Source organism: Primulina eburnea, chromosome 8, assembly GCF_022965805.1.
Source record: "Primulina eburnea isolate SZY01 chromosome 8, ASM2296580v1, whole genome shotgun sequence".
Taxonomy (NCBI): Eukaryota; Viridiplantae; Streptophyta; class Magnoliopsida; order Lamiales; family Gesneriaceae; genus Primulina; species Primulina eburnea.
In genome coordinates this window covers 9,084,114-9,099,880 of record NC_133108.1, presented here as the reverse complement: position 1 = coordinate 9,099,880, position 15,767 = coordinate 9,084,114, and the positions used below count along the sequence as shown (strand labels likewise).

Sequence of the window (15,767 nt, the reverse complement as noted above, 5' to 3'; positions counted from 1 at the left end):
AAGAGGAATAGTCTTATTCCGCAGTACCTTATCCTTCCGGTCTAAGATCGAAACCGGTCTTTCCACAAAAGACAAATCCGGATTCAGCTGAACTTCTGTCGGATGCAAAACATGAGACTCATCCGCTACGTATCGTCTCAACAAGGACACATGAAACACATTGTGAACACTAGACATATACGGTGGCAAAGCTAATCTGTAGGCCAAATCTCCCACACATTCTAAGATCTCAAAAGGACCAATGAATCTCGGAGATAGCTTACCCTTGAGTCCAAATCTCAGAATCCTCCGAAAAGGTGATACCTTGAGAAACACTTTCTCGCCTGCATCAAAATGAAGAGGTCTGCGCTTGGAGTTCGCATAACTCGCTTGTCGATCCTGAGCAGTCTTAATCCGCTGTTTGATCACAAGAATTTTGTCCATGGCCTGCTGAATCAATTCTGGACCCTCGACCTGTCGTTCTCCGACTTCTTCCCAGAACAGAGGAGTACGACAACGTCGACCATACAATGCTTCAAACGGAGACATACCAATACTCCTATGAAAACTGTTGTTGTATGCAAACTCTATCAGCGGCAGATGATCCTGCCAAGCTGGCCCGAAATCCATCACACAAGATCTCAACATATCCTCAAGAGTACGAATAGTCCTCTCTGACTGACCGTCAGTCTCTGGGTGATATGCAGTACTCAAACTCAAGGTAGTGCCCAAAGCTTGCTGAAAGCTGCCCCAAAATCTAGATGTAAATCGAGGATCTCTGTCACTAACGATACTCACGGGCACACCATGAAACCGTACAATCTCCTGAATGTACAACCGTGCCATCCGATCGAAAGTGAAATCTCTGTTATACGGAAGAAAATGGGCAGACTTAGTAAGCCGATCCACTACCACCCAGATAGCATCTCTATTCCCCACAGACATAGGCAAGTGAGTCACGAAGTCCATCGTGATATGCTCCCACTTCCACTCCGGAATAGGAAGATTCTGCAACAAACCTCCGGGTCGTCGATACTCAGCCTTCACCTGCTGACAGACTAGGCACTTGGAGACATACTGATAAACATTACGTTTCATACCCTTCCACCAAAATCGAGTCCTCAAATCCTTATACATCTTGTTGCTCCCCAGATGAACACTCAACTTGCTACGATGAGCCTGGGACAAAATCTCCTCCTTCAAAGTGTCATCTTCCGGTACAACAACACGACCAGATAAGCACAAAAGACCCTCGGACTGATAGTGGAATCCAGAAGTATTATCTCTATCAGCCAACCGAGCTAATTTCTGAACCTTAGAATCCGACATCTGAGCATCTCTAATCCGAGAATACAAAACTGGCTCGGACAAAATAGTAGCTATACGGATACTCTCTGTTCCCTTCCGATGCTTACAATTGAATCCCATCGAACAGAAATCCTGAATAATCCCAGATACAGCACAAGTCTGAAGAGCAGATAACCTCACCTTGCGACTAAGAGCATCGGCCGTGAGATTCGCAGATCCTGGATGCTACTTGATCTCACAATCGTAATCTTTGAGTAGATCCATCCAACGACGCTGACGCATGTTCAACTCAGCCTGAGTGAACAGATACTTCAAACTCTTATGATCGGTGAAAATCTCAAATCGCTCACCATACAGATAATGGCGCCAGATTTTCAAAGCAAAAACGATCGCTGCTAATTCCAGATCATGAACAGGATAGTTTTCCTCATGAGACTTTAACTGTCTCGACGCATAAGCAATCACATGCTCATTCTGCATCAGAACACACCCTAGTCCCTGTAAAGAGGCATCGGTGTAAACACTGAAACCACCAGATCCAGACGGTAAAGCCAAAACAGGCGCAGATGTCAAACGTCTGCGAAGTTCCAAGAAACTCTCTTCGCACTCTGATGTCCATTCAAATGAAACATCTTTCCGAGTGAGCTGAGTGAGTGGCTTAGCAATCTGAGAGAAGTTGACAATGAAACGGCGATAATACCCAGCCAATCCCAGAAAACTGCGGATCTCGGCTACTGTCGTCGGACGCGACCAGTTCAATACCGCTTCCACCTTACTTGGGTCAACTGAAACTCCCTTGCTAGAAATGACATGACCAAGGAAAACAACCCTGTCAATCCAAAACTCACATTTACTCAACTTCGCATAAAGCTGATTCTCGCGAAGTGTCTGTAAAATAATCCTTAAGTGTTGTGCGTGTTCTTGCTGATCATGCGAATAGATTAAGATATCATCTATAAACACCACAACAAACTTATCCAAGAATTCCCGAAAAACCCGATTCATCAGATCCATAAAAACTGCTGGTGCATTCGTCACCCCAAAAGGCATAACCAGAAACTCATAATGCCCATACCGGGTCCTGAATGCAGTCTTCGATATATCTCCCTGATGAACCCGAAGCTGATGATAACCAGACCTTAAATCAATCTTGGAATACATAGAGGTACCTTGCAGTTGATCAAATAAATCATCAATCCGTGGCAACGGATACTTATTCTTTATCGTCGCACGATTTAACTGCCGATAATCTATGCAGAGTCGCATAGAACCATCCTTCTTTTTGACAAAAAGAACTGGTGCTCCCCACGGGGACACACTGGGTCGAATATACCCCTTGTCAAGAAGATCCTGCAACTGCTGTTTCAATTCTTGCATCTCCGATGGAGCTAAACGATAAGGAGCTCTAGAGATTGGTGCCGTGCCTGGCACTAAATCAATGCCGAAATCCACATCCCGAACGGGAGGAAAACCAGGAATCTCCTCGGGAAAAACATCCGGAAAATCGCAAACTACTGGAATGTCACTGATACCGACACTATCTGCGGACGAATCAATAGCATAGATAAGGTAGCCTTCCCCGCCCGACTCTAAAGCACGACAGGCTTTCAGAGCAGAAACCACAGGCATCGGGGGTCGCGCTCCTCTCTCCATAGAAAAACCAACTGTCGCCCTCAACTGGACGAAACTGCACAAACTTCTGATAACAGTCCACAGTAGCTCTAAACACAGTCAGCACATCTATTCCCAGAATGCAATCAAAATCCTCCATCACAAGAATCATCAAATTAGCAGTTAAAACATTACCCTCAAACTCTAGAGGACAACCCAAAACTAGACGTTTAGCTAGCACCGAATGACCCATCGGTGTGGAAACAGATACCACAACGTCCAAAGAAGTGAAAGGTAATGCATGACGCTTAGCAAATCTCGCAGATATGAATGAATGAGATGCACCAGTGTCAATGAGAACGTAAGCAGGTAATCCACATAATAAAAATAAACCTGCGATAACTCTCTCGTTCTCCTCAGCAGCCTGATCCTGGTTAAGAGCAAAGACCTGCCCTTGAGTACGCGGTCGGAGGTTAGAACCCTGAGTAGACTGTCCCTGCTGTGGCCTCTGATGAACTGAAGCCTGAGAACCAGATCCTGATCCTCCGCCCGTCTGTGGACAATCTCTCTTCATGTGGCCCATCTCACCGCACTTGTAACAAGCACCCGCAACCTTGCGACAACGCTCCGTCGGATGATCCTTCCCGCAGTGCTGACACGGGCCCCTCTTCTTCCCAAAATGGTGAACTCCTCCAGATCCAGAGGAAGAAGAAGTAGATCCAGCCTTATTAAATGCTTGGGCGCGGGGACCCAAAGAACTAGTAGGACGAGCAGACTGCATGGCTCGACCTCTCAACAAACTGCCCTCAGCCTGGCGACAACGATTTACAAGGCCCTCATACGATGTCGGATCATCGCAGACAACAACCCGATCATAAATCTCCTGATTGAGGCCCTGAAGAAAATGGTTATACTTGGCCATAGCATTGTCACTGACATGCGGAACATATGGAAGCAACTCAAAGAACTTCTGCTGATACTCATCAACAGACAAACTTCCCTGCTTCAGATTGATCAACTCAATCGCCTTGGTCTGCAGAAGAGCTGGCGGAAAGTAAAGCAGCATGAAAGGGGCTCGGAAATCGGCCCAAAGAACTCGACCCTGTCGCTGAACTATCGGTGCAGAGGTAGACCTCCACCACTTGCGCGCACCACCCTCCAGCAAGAAATCAAGGGTATCAATCTGCTGCTCCGCCGAGCACTGAAAAGTCTTGAAGCAGCTCTCCATCCTCTCAAGCCAGTTCTCCGCAACATCCGGGGTCTCACCGCCTGAAAGAGGTTTCGGCCCCATCTGCAAGAACCGATGCATACTAAAACTCCGAGGCTCATCACGACGGTGTTGACGACGTTCTCGATGCTCTCGACGACGCTCCCGATCGTCGCGGTCTCCCCAGCGTCCAACGCTGCCATGACTACTAGCATCGTCGTCAAAACCAGACATCTCTTAGCTACAAAAGTTACCAGAGATTAAACCCAAAAGAACAGTTCTAAATCCCAAAATCTTAATGCATGCTCTGATACCATAAATGTAGTGACCCGTTCCAGAATCACCTACTAATCAGAACTTAAGCATGCAAAATTAACATTTAAAACTGAATCAGGTAAACAGCGGAAAAATAGTAATACAACCCAATCGAATCTGTAAGTACAAAATACTTAAACAACCAGATCGAACTAAATACCAAGAACAAATACCAACAACTATAGGTCAACCTCTGCCAGCTCCCTGTCCACTCCCTCCTGGACCGTCCAACCTGAGACCTGCCCCATCGAATAGGGTGTCCAAAACAGAGATAAACCGAGGACGTGAGCATAAAACGCTCAGCGTCGAAAGCATGAGTATACAAGACTATGACATGCATGTATGCAAAATGTACTGGATACCAGGATCTGGGTATATCAAAATACTGCTCAAGGTAAATGACGTCAAGGTATGTAGCACTCTGCGCCGTCGCACCAGGAGGTGGCTCCCATACCAAATAAACCTGTGGATATACCGGTGACCTGACCACCGTCGGCCAACGGGGTCCAACCATCCACAACAAACGAGGGCTGAGCACCCTCTCAACAGGCTATCTCAAAAATAGTCAGGCTCAACATGATTATGCAAATGCCGCATAATAAACCATGCATCATATGACAGATAATAATGCAACATATAAACATGCAACACATAGTAAAGCATACTCAATCCTGCTATCTCGGATAGTACTTTCGTACCTCAAACCAGTAGATCCTAGCAATCAGTCCTAGAATCAAGTCTGCGTCAGTAGTCAGCCCACTGATGCCGCTAGCTCCCAACTAGAGCACAGCTCCGCTACAAAACCAGTAGCTCCCCGCTAGTGCCTAAACCTCGGGAAACGACTAGAAACCCATCAGAAACGACTAAAACGCTCTGGAACACTCGGAATTGGCGAGTAACAAATGAAGCCTCGTGCCTCTATTTATAGACAACGATCGGACGATCCGATCCACTTCGGACGATCCGATCCACTGTACACTTCGGACCTTCCGAACCCTTATCGGACGATCCGAACCCTGCATGTCTTCCACGTGTCCAGACACCTGTCTTCGGACGATCCGAACCCTGATCGGACGATCCGAACTCTGCATGTCTTCCACGTGTCCAGACACCTGTCTTCGGACGATTCGAACCCTCTTCGGACGATCCGAACCCGCTTCGGACGATCCGAACTCTGTTCGGTCCTTCCGATCCCACCGAAATATAATTAATCCAATAATTAACTCAAATTAGGCATCGGGATACTACAGTGCATTTTTCCAGAGTCTGCACGGACCCTGGCACGGGGTCCGTGTCCACCCTTTTCATGGAGTCTTTCACCCGAGTCTACACGGACCCCTACACGGGGGTAGGCACGGGGTCCGTGTTCCTTCTTTCTTCCGGGCATTTCCTTTGCAGTAGGTAGACGGACCTGTACACGGGCCTGGGGTCGGGGTCCGTGTACTCACGTTTTTGGGAAAGATTTGGAAGTATGTGCGGGGTTTGATGTCATGGTTTAGTGCAAGGGTTATCAAGGTCGTGTCATGGGAAATTTTAGAATGTCCTAAGTATGATTTCCACGTTTAAGTTATGCGAGTTAAGTATGCAAAATTCAGGTTAGTGTGCAGCAACGACCTCGATCGAAGTCCCAACGAATCCCTCAACGCCAAGTAAGTATGTTGACGTGCAAAGAAAATATTTGAAGTTTTTGAGGTATGCTAAATGTCTTGTGACCAAAAGTGAATGGGTTTGGAAGTCGGTGAACGTGGTCGAGGACCTCTCCACCCCGTTAAATTATGAACGGGTTTGAAGTTAGGATTGGAAAGCGTTAAATTATGAACGGGGACCAATCCGCCCGTTAAATTATGAACGGGTTAGATCGTGGTTGTGAAGCGTTAAATTATGAACGTGGATCAACTGGCCTGTTAAATTATGAATAGGGATCTCATGTATGTGGCAGTGGATACGTCCCTGTCAGCCCAGTACTGTGGTGTGTCTGATCAGGCGTTTATTATGTATGGGTCACTTGCTTTGAAACATGCCTCTATGAAAAATGATGAAGTTATGTATGTTCAAGTATGCAGTATGTTTATGAAAGTTTATGTTGATGGCACGTCTAAGTATGTATGTACGTATGTTCAAGTTTTAATACGCAAGTCAAGTTTTAAGTATGTATGTCTTATTTTAAAGTTGCATGTGATTTTATTATGTACTACTCGTTACTACCAGTTTATACGTGTTGAGTCTTTAGACTCACTAGACTTGATCGATGCAGGTGAGTATGTTGATGAGGAGACAGGAGGTGGTGACCAAGGGGCAGGCTTGGACTGAGCGGGAGGCTAAACCCGAGGACTGCCATGTTTAAGTTTTATGCAAAAGTTAAATTACTCTGATTTCATATTTTGATGGGAATGCTTTGAACAAACCTTTTGTGAGCAAATTTTTATTGTAGTTATTTTGAACAACCATGTCTTATGGGGGACTTGGTTGAGATATTTTATGGCAGACATTGAAAGTATTTTTACATTCAAGAAAATTTTTAATTTTTCCGCAAATTTTGAGTATGAAAAGGACGGTACGTTACATTACAACCCACTTGAAAAGAAACTGGACCCAAGAACTATAAGTGGATATTTCATTGGGTATGCCGAAAAATACAAAGGGCACAGGCTCTATTATCCATCTGACAACACTAGAATTGTGAAATCAAGAAATGCAAAAATGACTTGATTAATAGGAGTGATCATTCAAATGACATAGTTCTTGAGAGTGTACCATATCTTCTAAACATGTTCCTAAGCGATTCAACCATCTAAAATAAGGATAAAGATCACTTGAGCTCGAGACTAGCATCTGTGATGAAAATGTCATTAATAAAGGCATGAAGATATTCATTCATACATATGGGTGATCATATGATGATGCGCTGAACAATTCTCTCTCAGACTATCCAAGTTGTTCTCAATTATCGAGTGGAGTAGCCTGTGATTATGATTGTACACCATTAGTCCTTTGACCAGAGACAAAGTAAAAGCTCTGCGTACTAGTATGTATTTTGATCTATTTACGACTCAATTGAGGTTTATCGGGTGGTGAGGTTAGATCATGAGATATTTTAGAAGGGTCTAGAATTAACTAAATAATAAGTTAATTAAATAAATTAAATATTATTTATTTAATTTTTTTACTATATATATATATATACGTGTATTAAATGTGCATGTATAAATATATTAATGTTTGTATATATACTTTATATAGAGGTATAAATATATGTGTATAGAGGTATAAATATATGCGTATATAATATTAATATATCCTGTATTATAAAAAGTTGATAAATACGTGATATAATAATAATATGAGAAGTTTAATTAATGAAAATTAAGAGTCTTGGTGAGACTAAGATTAGGAATTCTAGTGGTAAACAACTGGTGTAGTTTTAATAAATATGTTACCAAACATTAAAACATAACACGAATTCACACTAAAAAATTCCTCATCCCCTTCCAAAACACGTCTCACCACAATTTAGGTGGAAAAAATTTCGGCCAACACTTCCATCACCGTCGCATACCGCCGACGTTGCACCAACTCCGGATTTGTGAAATTCGTGAGTTCCAATCTCGATGCAAAATTGTTTGCGAGGATTCGTTCGAATGGAGATACAAAAAGGTCATCTCAACTAATACCGGATTGGTTTGGAGTTCATCATTTAAAACACACATGTATACATTGTACACACCCTGTGGATGTTTGAATATCATACGATATCCAAGGAAAGTTTCAATCATCGAAACTAAAAATTCAAAATTTTCATTGCGCCTTAGATGCGAGAAATCAGTACTCTAACAGCAACACCATTGGCATTGTCTTTGGGAAATCAGATCTATTGACATACTTATGATTTCTAATTGAAACTCAACTCAGAGAGATCCCTCCAGAAGGGAAACCATAGACTCAGGGGTCCCTCGGGGTAATTCGATTCCTGGTGGCCCTCAACCAACCATCGTTGTTGCTCTGGAAGAGTTGGCCCAGTGGATAGCGGCGGCTGTTCAAGAGGCAATGGCAAACATGTTACCTCCTTAGCAAAAGCATCCACAGGGGGAGGGAATGGTGAAGATATCGGGAAGCATGACGTCTCAGTATGATTTTAATTTTAAAATAATATTATGCTTATTTCTTGTATTCAATCTTTGATTATCAATGAAAATTCATTTTTATCACTTTCAATATGAGTGGAAGTGATTTATCTCAGCTCGGAAGGGATGTTGCCCCCAACACTTTATCTAATCCTGAGATATATTAGACTCTGACACTTTATCTAAGACTAAGAGACACGAGGCTCCGATACCTTATTATAAGCTTGAGAGGTATGAGATCATGACAACTTATTCTAAGCCCGGGAGACATGAGGCTTCGACATTTTATCTAAGCCCGGGAGATATGAGGCTTCGACACCTTATTCTAAGCTCGCAGAGATGAGGCCCCGACACTTTATATAATCTCGGGAGACATTAGGCACCGATATTTTATCTAAGTTCAGGAGATATGAGGCCCCGGAACCATATTCTAAGTCCGAGAGATATGAGGTAATGACACCTTATTCTAAGTCCAGGAGGTATGAGGTCTCGACATCTTATTCTAAGCCCGGGAGGTATGAAGCTCAGTCATTTTATCTAAACCCAAGAGATATGAGGCCCCAACTCTTTAACTAAGCCCGGGAGTGATGAGGCCCCGAAACTTTATCTAATCCCGGGTAAAATGAGGCTCTGACACTTAATCTGAGCTCGAGAGACATAAGGCCCTGACACCCTATTATACGTTCGAGAAGTATGAGGTCCTAACACCTAAGTCCATTAGTGATGAGGCCCCGACACTTTATCTAAACCCGGGTGACATGAGGTTTCGACACCTTATTCTAAGCTCAGAAAACATGAGGCCCCGACACTTTATCTAAGCCCGGGAGGCATGAAGTACTGACACCTTACTTTGAACTCGGGAGGGATGAGACTCTGACACTTTATCTATTCCTGGGAGACAAGATTCTCCGACACGTTATCTAAGCCCGGGAGATATGAGACTCGGACACCTTATTTTAAGCTCGGGAGGTATGAGGCCCGACACCTTATTCTAAGCCCGAGAGACATAAAACATGAGTTACTTTTCAACACTTCGAAATTATACAAAGTGGGCCTACTAGTCAATGATCAAGGCCCAGTAGTAGCATCTGCACTCAATATATTAAGATCAAAGACTTGGGAACTTTGGAATATTTTATGGGGATAGAAATAACAAGATCAAGCCATGGAATACGCTTGTACCAAAGGATATACACACTTGAATTAGTACCGGGATTAATGTCGGACATGGGATTATCTGGTGTTGAAGTGTATGAAACGCCAATGGAGCATAATGTCAAGTTTACAACAAAAGAATACGAGGGGAGTGCAGGGAAAGAAAATTCCCACGATCCAGGGGCATTTCGTAGATTGATTGGTAGGCTCATATATCTCACTGTGACTAGGCAGATATTTGCTCTGCAATGCAAACACTGAGCCAATTTATGAATCATCCTAAGGTCTCTCACATGGAGGCAACAGTAAGAATTTTAAGGTATTTAAAGTCAGCACCAGGTCAGGGACTTTTATTTTCAGTCAAGAGTGCTTTTTCCTTCTTTACGGCAGTTGACTTAACTTATGGGATGAAAACCAAACTTTGTAAAGTTAAAACCAAACTTTGAAAAATTATATCAGTAAAATTCAAAATATATCAACTTACATTACTAAAATTACAATTTTTTTCTAAATTTGCTGTAGTTGACTTGAATGATAAGAGGCTGCAAAGGAACCAAATGTTTCCTCCAATTCTCATCTAGTCAAGAATCATTACATGAACATGTAATAGTATAATGTACTGTTTTCCTTACATGATGTGCCTGTATCTTTATCATTAATCTCAATGGAACACATGATATATATTTCTTTTACAAATGCATTTGTTTTTTTCATATCTTATCAGTAATTTTAGAATGTTGTCAGCAAAGCGAATGGTTATTTAAAACTGAGTCAAGCTTTTGTACAACAAGTTTTAGCATCTCCTTCATCTTTCACACCAAATACATGCCGTCCCGGTCGCAGATGACTAGCAACCTGGTATATTTGAAGATCGGAGGCGAGGCTGTCTTTGAAAAAGCCTTATCCTTCAAACACGCCTTTTTTTTTTTATCTGAAAACTGGGCACCCTTTAACCACGATTCCAGGTGCAGTGGGACATGTAGCCAAAGGGCAATGATCTGGACTGGATCCCCACCATTTCACAATCTTTCCCTCATTCTGAAGGGCAAAAAACAACAGAACACCCATGAAAGCTGTTCCAGCATCCAATGCAGCAGATAACACGTAATTATACTTCTGCCACCATTCTTTCCTGTACTTGAACACAAAGTAGTTGAATATGGTTCCGGTCATGATCCAGCTAGCTATATTCGTCGGAGTTGCTGGTGGCATTCCAGCGAACCCGTAAGATATAACAGGTATGTTGATCAAGGGAATCCATTTCTTTTCTGGGAAAATTCTGCTCAGTATCCAAACAGGAAGTGGCAACAAGGCTCCTATGAGGAATAGCCAGACCAAGTTTCGGTACATTCCTCCCACTCCAAAGAGCCTTTCGGGTCCTATTAGACCCCAAATCACTGATGCATCAAATGTGACTCGAAATTTGGGACACGTCCAGGGGCTCTCGGGATGTAAAGCCTCGACATCACAGATGTTCTCGATGCTTTCCATCATCCACCACGCGACTCCAAGGTTCACTACACCAGAAACTAGAGTTCCTACCAGCTGGGAAAGAGGAAAATGTGTTATGAAAGAAACAAATTATATCGAATTCGAGAAGTGAAACGAGTTCTTGTGTGTAAACCTGAGCTGTATACATGCATCGAGGAGGGATTTTCATGTAGTGCCCGAGTTTGAGATCGGCTAGAAAAGACAGAGCATGTATTGTGCTGATTCTCCCGTAAATCTTGAAAAGCAGGTTCGCAATGGGTTTTCCTGGGAGTATGAAGCCAATTATGAACTGCGCAATTATGTCATATCCTGGTTGCTGCATGGTTTTTCACCAAGAATATGAACTCAGTTTCCTCCAAAACCAAGGTTACGATATACAAGGCAAAACGAGTCGTTTATTACCTGGTTGGTAGTGGCTTGAATGACTCCAATCGGAAGAGTTACGACCCAAGCCAAACAGAATGCAAATATCAGCCCCCACCATGGAAGCTGCACGTCATCTTTCCAAACAAAGGACATCATCAGGGACAACCCCATGCTTACGAGTAATAAAACCAGGTACCACCATTGAGGAACTTGCTTGTATCTTTTCATCAATCTCGAATGTACATCTAGTTTAATGTTCGTTACAGCAGATTTGCTCTGCCTCCATATATCACTGCACAATATATATCATGAATGGCAGTCCAATAAGTTTCGAACGATATGAAGTTCTTTGGGATACTTACAAAGCGCTTAAGGAAAACACAAGTACAAAAAGCCAGAAAATGTGATTTTTACGTTTTTGCTTGCCTTCTTTTTCAAAAAAATAAACATATTTTTACAGTACCATATTCTTATTCTTAAAGCTGCTTCTACGTTTTTTTTAATTAAATTCTTTCATATCTGAACTTGATCGTAGTAAATTTCCGAAGTAGCTAATTACCTGCCATGAAACAAGGCCACATGAGTGAGAGTTGCTGTAAATCTTGCGAACCCTGATCCAATGGAGAGGGCGAAAAGCGGGCTAAGGTAGAGTTTGCTATAGTTACCATAAGCAGCAGCATTAAGCTCATATTGTGGGGTTAAAATCTTGGTAGTATCATATTTCTGTCCACTAGAAGTAAACAGCTGGTTTGAGAAGATGGGAAATTTCCGAGCATCAAAAGTATTGAACTTCCAGTAGCATAGAGGGACAATGATGTATATAAACATGACGAATCCAGCCATAACATTCAGAATCGAATAAAAGGGTGTCACCAAAGGGCTGCCATGGTAAGCAGAAATGCCGGCCCAATCGAGGGTGAAAGCACCAACACCGAGACCGTGGTATCCCGAACCGATTTGCTGGGCTGTGATACTATGAGGCCACACCCAACATACCCACGAGAAAAAGGTTAAAATTTGGAACAGGTATCCAGGGAATAAGTAATAGGCAAAACTGGCAGCCATGAATACGAGGAAAAATTTCATTCTTGTCATGTCTGTTGACTTGGGTTCCTTTTCGTGAAGTGCCCTGCAAAAGGTTACGTGACAACACAATTTTCAGCATAATTAGTATTTGATTCTATGTGGATTACCATGTAAAAAGTTTACTACTAATTGATGAGTAATCTTCACTGTAATCTTTAGTTTTGGAATGGAACAGTCGGAGAATTTGGAACTGATTTTCCACTCCTTGATCATAACTTTTCAAGGGGAATATCGTCCACTTGGTTCAGTGGTTTTATAAAGGTAATGCTCAGCATGGTCCTACAGCTGGATGAGGTCTTGATCAGGCCTCTAATAAAAAATTTATATCTAGTTTTTCTAAAACTATAAATTTCATATGCCTAATTCTCGAGATGATCCACAAAAACTTTGATCAAGAAAAGTTGCATATAAAGTTTGAATCATTTTATGTGAATGCATCGCGTTTCAAATAACAGCATTATATCATCACAATGAGACACTTTATTATCCAAAGAGATCAAAATAAAATAAAAAAGCAAACCTAAAGAGAGAAACTTGAGCAAGATTGGATGGCCACCACATCTCAACTGGATCAACCAAGTATTTTCTCAACATTCCAGCCCATCCATATCCCACAATCTGCGAACAACAGATTACAGGGTAAACTGCGAAGCTTGACCAGGACTTAAAGATCTTGGGTTCGAGCCATAAGAAAAAGACCAAAGCGTTATCGGTGATCTCTTACCACACAATGACAGAGATTTAGACCAATTTTCTTACATCTTGTTTATGATTTTTCCTTAAAGTTTACAAGAATGAGAAGAAACAGACATCAAGAACAAGATTGGAGCCACAGGTAGAGAAAAACATTTCAAGCGCACCTGAGTTGTCAAGACAATTAAAAGAGCGCATATAAAACTCAAGCTCTGCTTATAGTAAGTCTTCATCACAGTTATGGCACCAATGGAGTACGCATCGCCGCCGCCATACGACACCCCGCAATTGGCCATAACCGTGATGATCACGTGCTCCTTTATATTAAATGGCCCCGGGTTAAGACTGAAGCTCCACCTCCCGAACACCGTGAAAGTTCTCTTCGGCAGCGTCGCCGCCATGAATTTGCCGAGGGGCAGCGCCATTATTTGCATGAGTATAGCGGAGATAGTCAAGGGTTGCGTCCTGTATATGAAGAATGTGTTGAAGAAAATCAAGATCGTGCACAAGGTTATCCCCAGGACCCATGCACGGAATGTCATGACGGGGAGCGTGGGGTCGTCGGTCTCCGGCACCACCAGCGCCACCTCCTCCACGGAGCATCTCTCTTCGGCCGCATCCTCACCGTTGGCGGCAGGTTTGGCGGTGGCGGAGTTGGATAACATTAATGCTACTGTTGGTGAGAGCTTAAACTTAGAAGTAATAATAGACTGCTCTGCTTACATGTATGTATATATAGAGAGTGTGGAAGAAGAAGAGGTGAATTAGAAAGTGACTTTATTGGTGAAATCCTTGCGGCTTGTTTGGTCACGTTTTTGTTTTTCTTGTTTTATTCCCCGAAAATAAAAATAAACGGGAACATCTCATTTTATGTTCAATTATTTAAATTATAAATTTACTTCTTTTCAAAAGTTTAGCATCACTATTATTTTAAATAAACTTTCCTCATATCCAAAAATATTTTATTATTGTGCAATGTTTATTTCGAAAAAAAAATATTTTCAAATTTTATAATTTAACTTTTTTATTCCTCGTGTCAACTTATAAGATAGCAATCATCTATCAGTAGATCTTTAGTAAGACGATATCACGAATCTTTAATTGTGAGACGAGTAAACTCTACCGATATTCATAATAAAAAGTAATACTCTTAACATAAAAATTAATATTTTTCATGGATGACCCAAATAAAATATATGTATTACAAAATATGACATGTGAGACCGTTTCACACAAGTTTTTATCATCATCATATATGTGAACATGAAGGTGAACATGGTGAGTGAGACAACACACACACACACACACACACACACACACACACACACACATATATATATATATATATATATATATATATATATATATGAGGGTTGTTACCCTGCACCCCTGGAGTGCAGGGTAACATGGGCGCCTGAGCCAGCTGGGCGCCACGTTTAGCGACGGTTTTACGACTCCGTCGCTAGGAGCGACGGATTATTTTAAACCGTCGCGAGTAGCGACGGAATCTCAGAAACCGTCGCTAAACGTTGTTACGTTATGCGCATCCAACTGGGTGCCAGCACAGCACCAGCTGTGCAGGCGCCCATGTTACCCTGCACCCCTGGGGTGCAGGGTAACAACCCTCTATATATATATATATATATATATATATATATATATATATATATATATATATATATATATATATATATATATATATATATATATATATATATATTATGTTTTTGAAAATACAGAATTTGGTTTCTTCTATTTGTATAATTTTGAAAACAAACACGAAAATTTAATCACCTTAATCGAATTAACAGATTATTGATAATCAAATTACTAAAATAGATAGTTTAATATCGAATACGGAACTAATTTGGTTCATCAATTTGTAGTTTGGTGGGAATATGCTTAGTGCCTTTCTAGATTAACATCACAACATGAATAATCATGGGTTAGTCTATGCTAGGAAGGTTCTTACCATTGATTCCATTGTTCTTGAGCGTTTTTTTTTTAATTTCAATATCATTATATAATTTGTGTCTCTTCTATTTTTATATATATATATATATATATATATATATATATATATATATCCAATAGGTGAGTTACACCTTATCGGTGCTCATATAAGTGTGTACGGTAGTTTTGGAGCATATCAAAACTATATATATACTAGCTACTCTGCTCACGCGGTGCGTGTGTGTACAATTTTTTTTTATAATTATTTATGGACTAAAATGAAATTTGACAAATTGTCGAGGTACTAAAGTGCTATTTGAATAATTGTAATAAAAAAAATAAAAACAAAAATTTTTTTTGAAATTAAAAAAAAACAAAAATGTAATTTTGATATCAAATAGGGGCAAAATAGGGAAACCAAAAAACAGACCAAAGACACCAAAAACAATTATTCTAATATGCTTAAACTTAATAAATAGTAA

At 41.4% G+C, this 15,767-nt stretch overlaps 1 protein-coding gene across 1 annotated transcript; it reads right to left on the bottom strand.

The window, feature by feature from the left end:
* Positions 1-10,246: 10,246 nt before the first annotated feature.
* On the bottom strand, positions 10,247-14,055 carry LOC140838849 (oligopeptide transporter 3-like). Its single transcript, XM_073205450.1, has 6 exons — positions 13,500-14,055; positions 13,160-13,257; positions 12,113-12,682; positions 11,590-11,845; positions 11,321-11,503; positions 10,247-11,241 (listed from the first exon to the last, which is right to left on the bottom strand). The coding sequence occupies exons 1-6, from the start codon at positions 13,995-13,997 to the stop codon at positions 10,624-10,626; spliced, it is 2,223 nt and encodes a 740-aa protein (XP_073061551.1). The 5' UTR covers positions 13,998-14,055; the 3' UTR covers positions 10,247-10,623.
* Between the last annotated feature and the right edge of the window lie 1,712 nt (positions 14,056-15,767).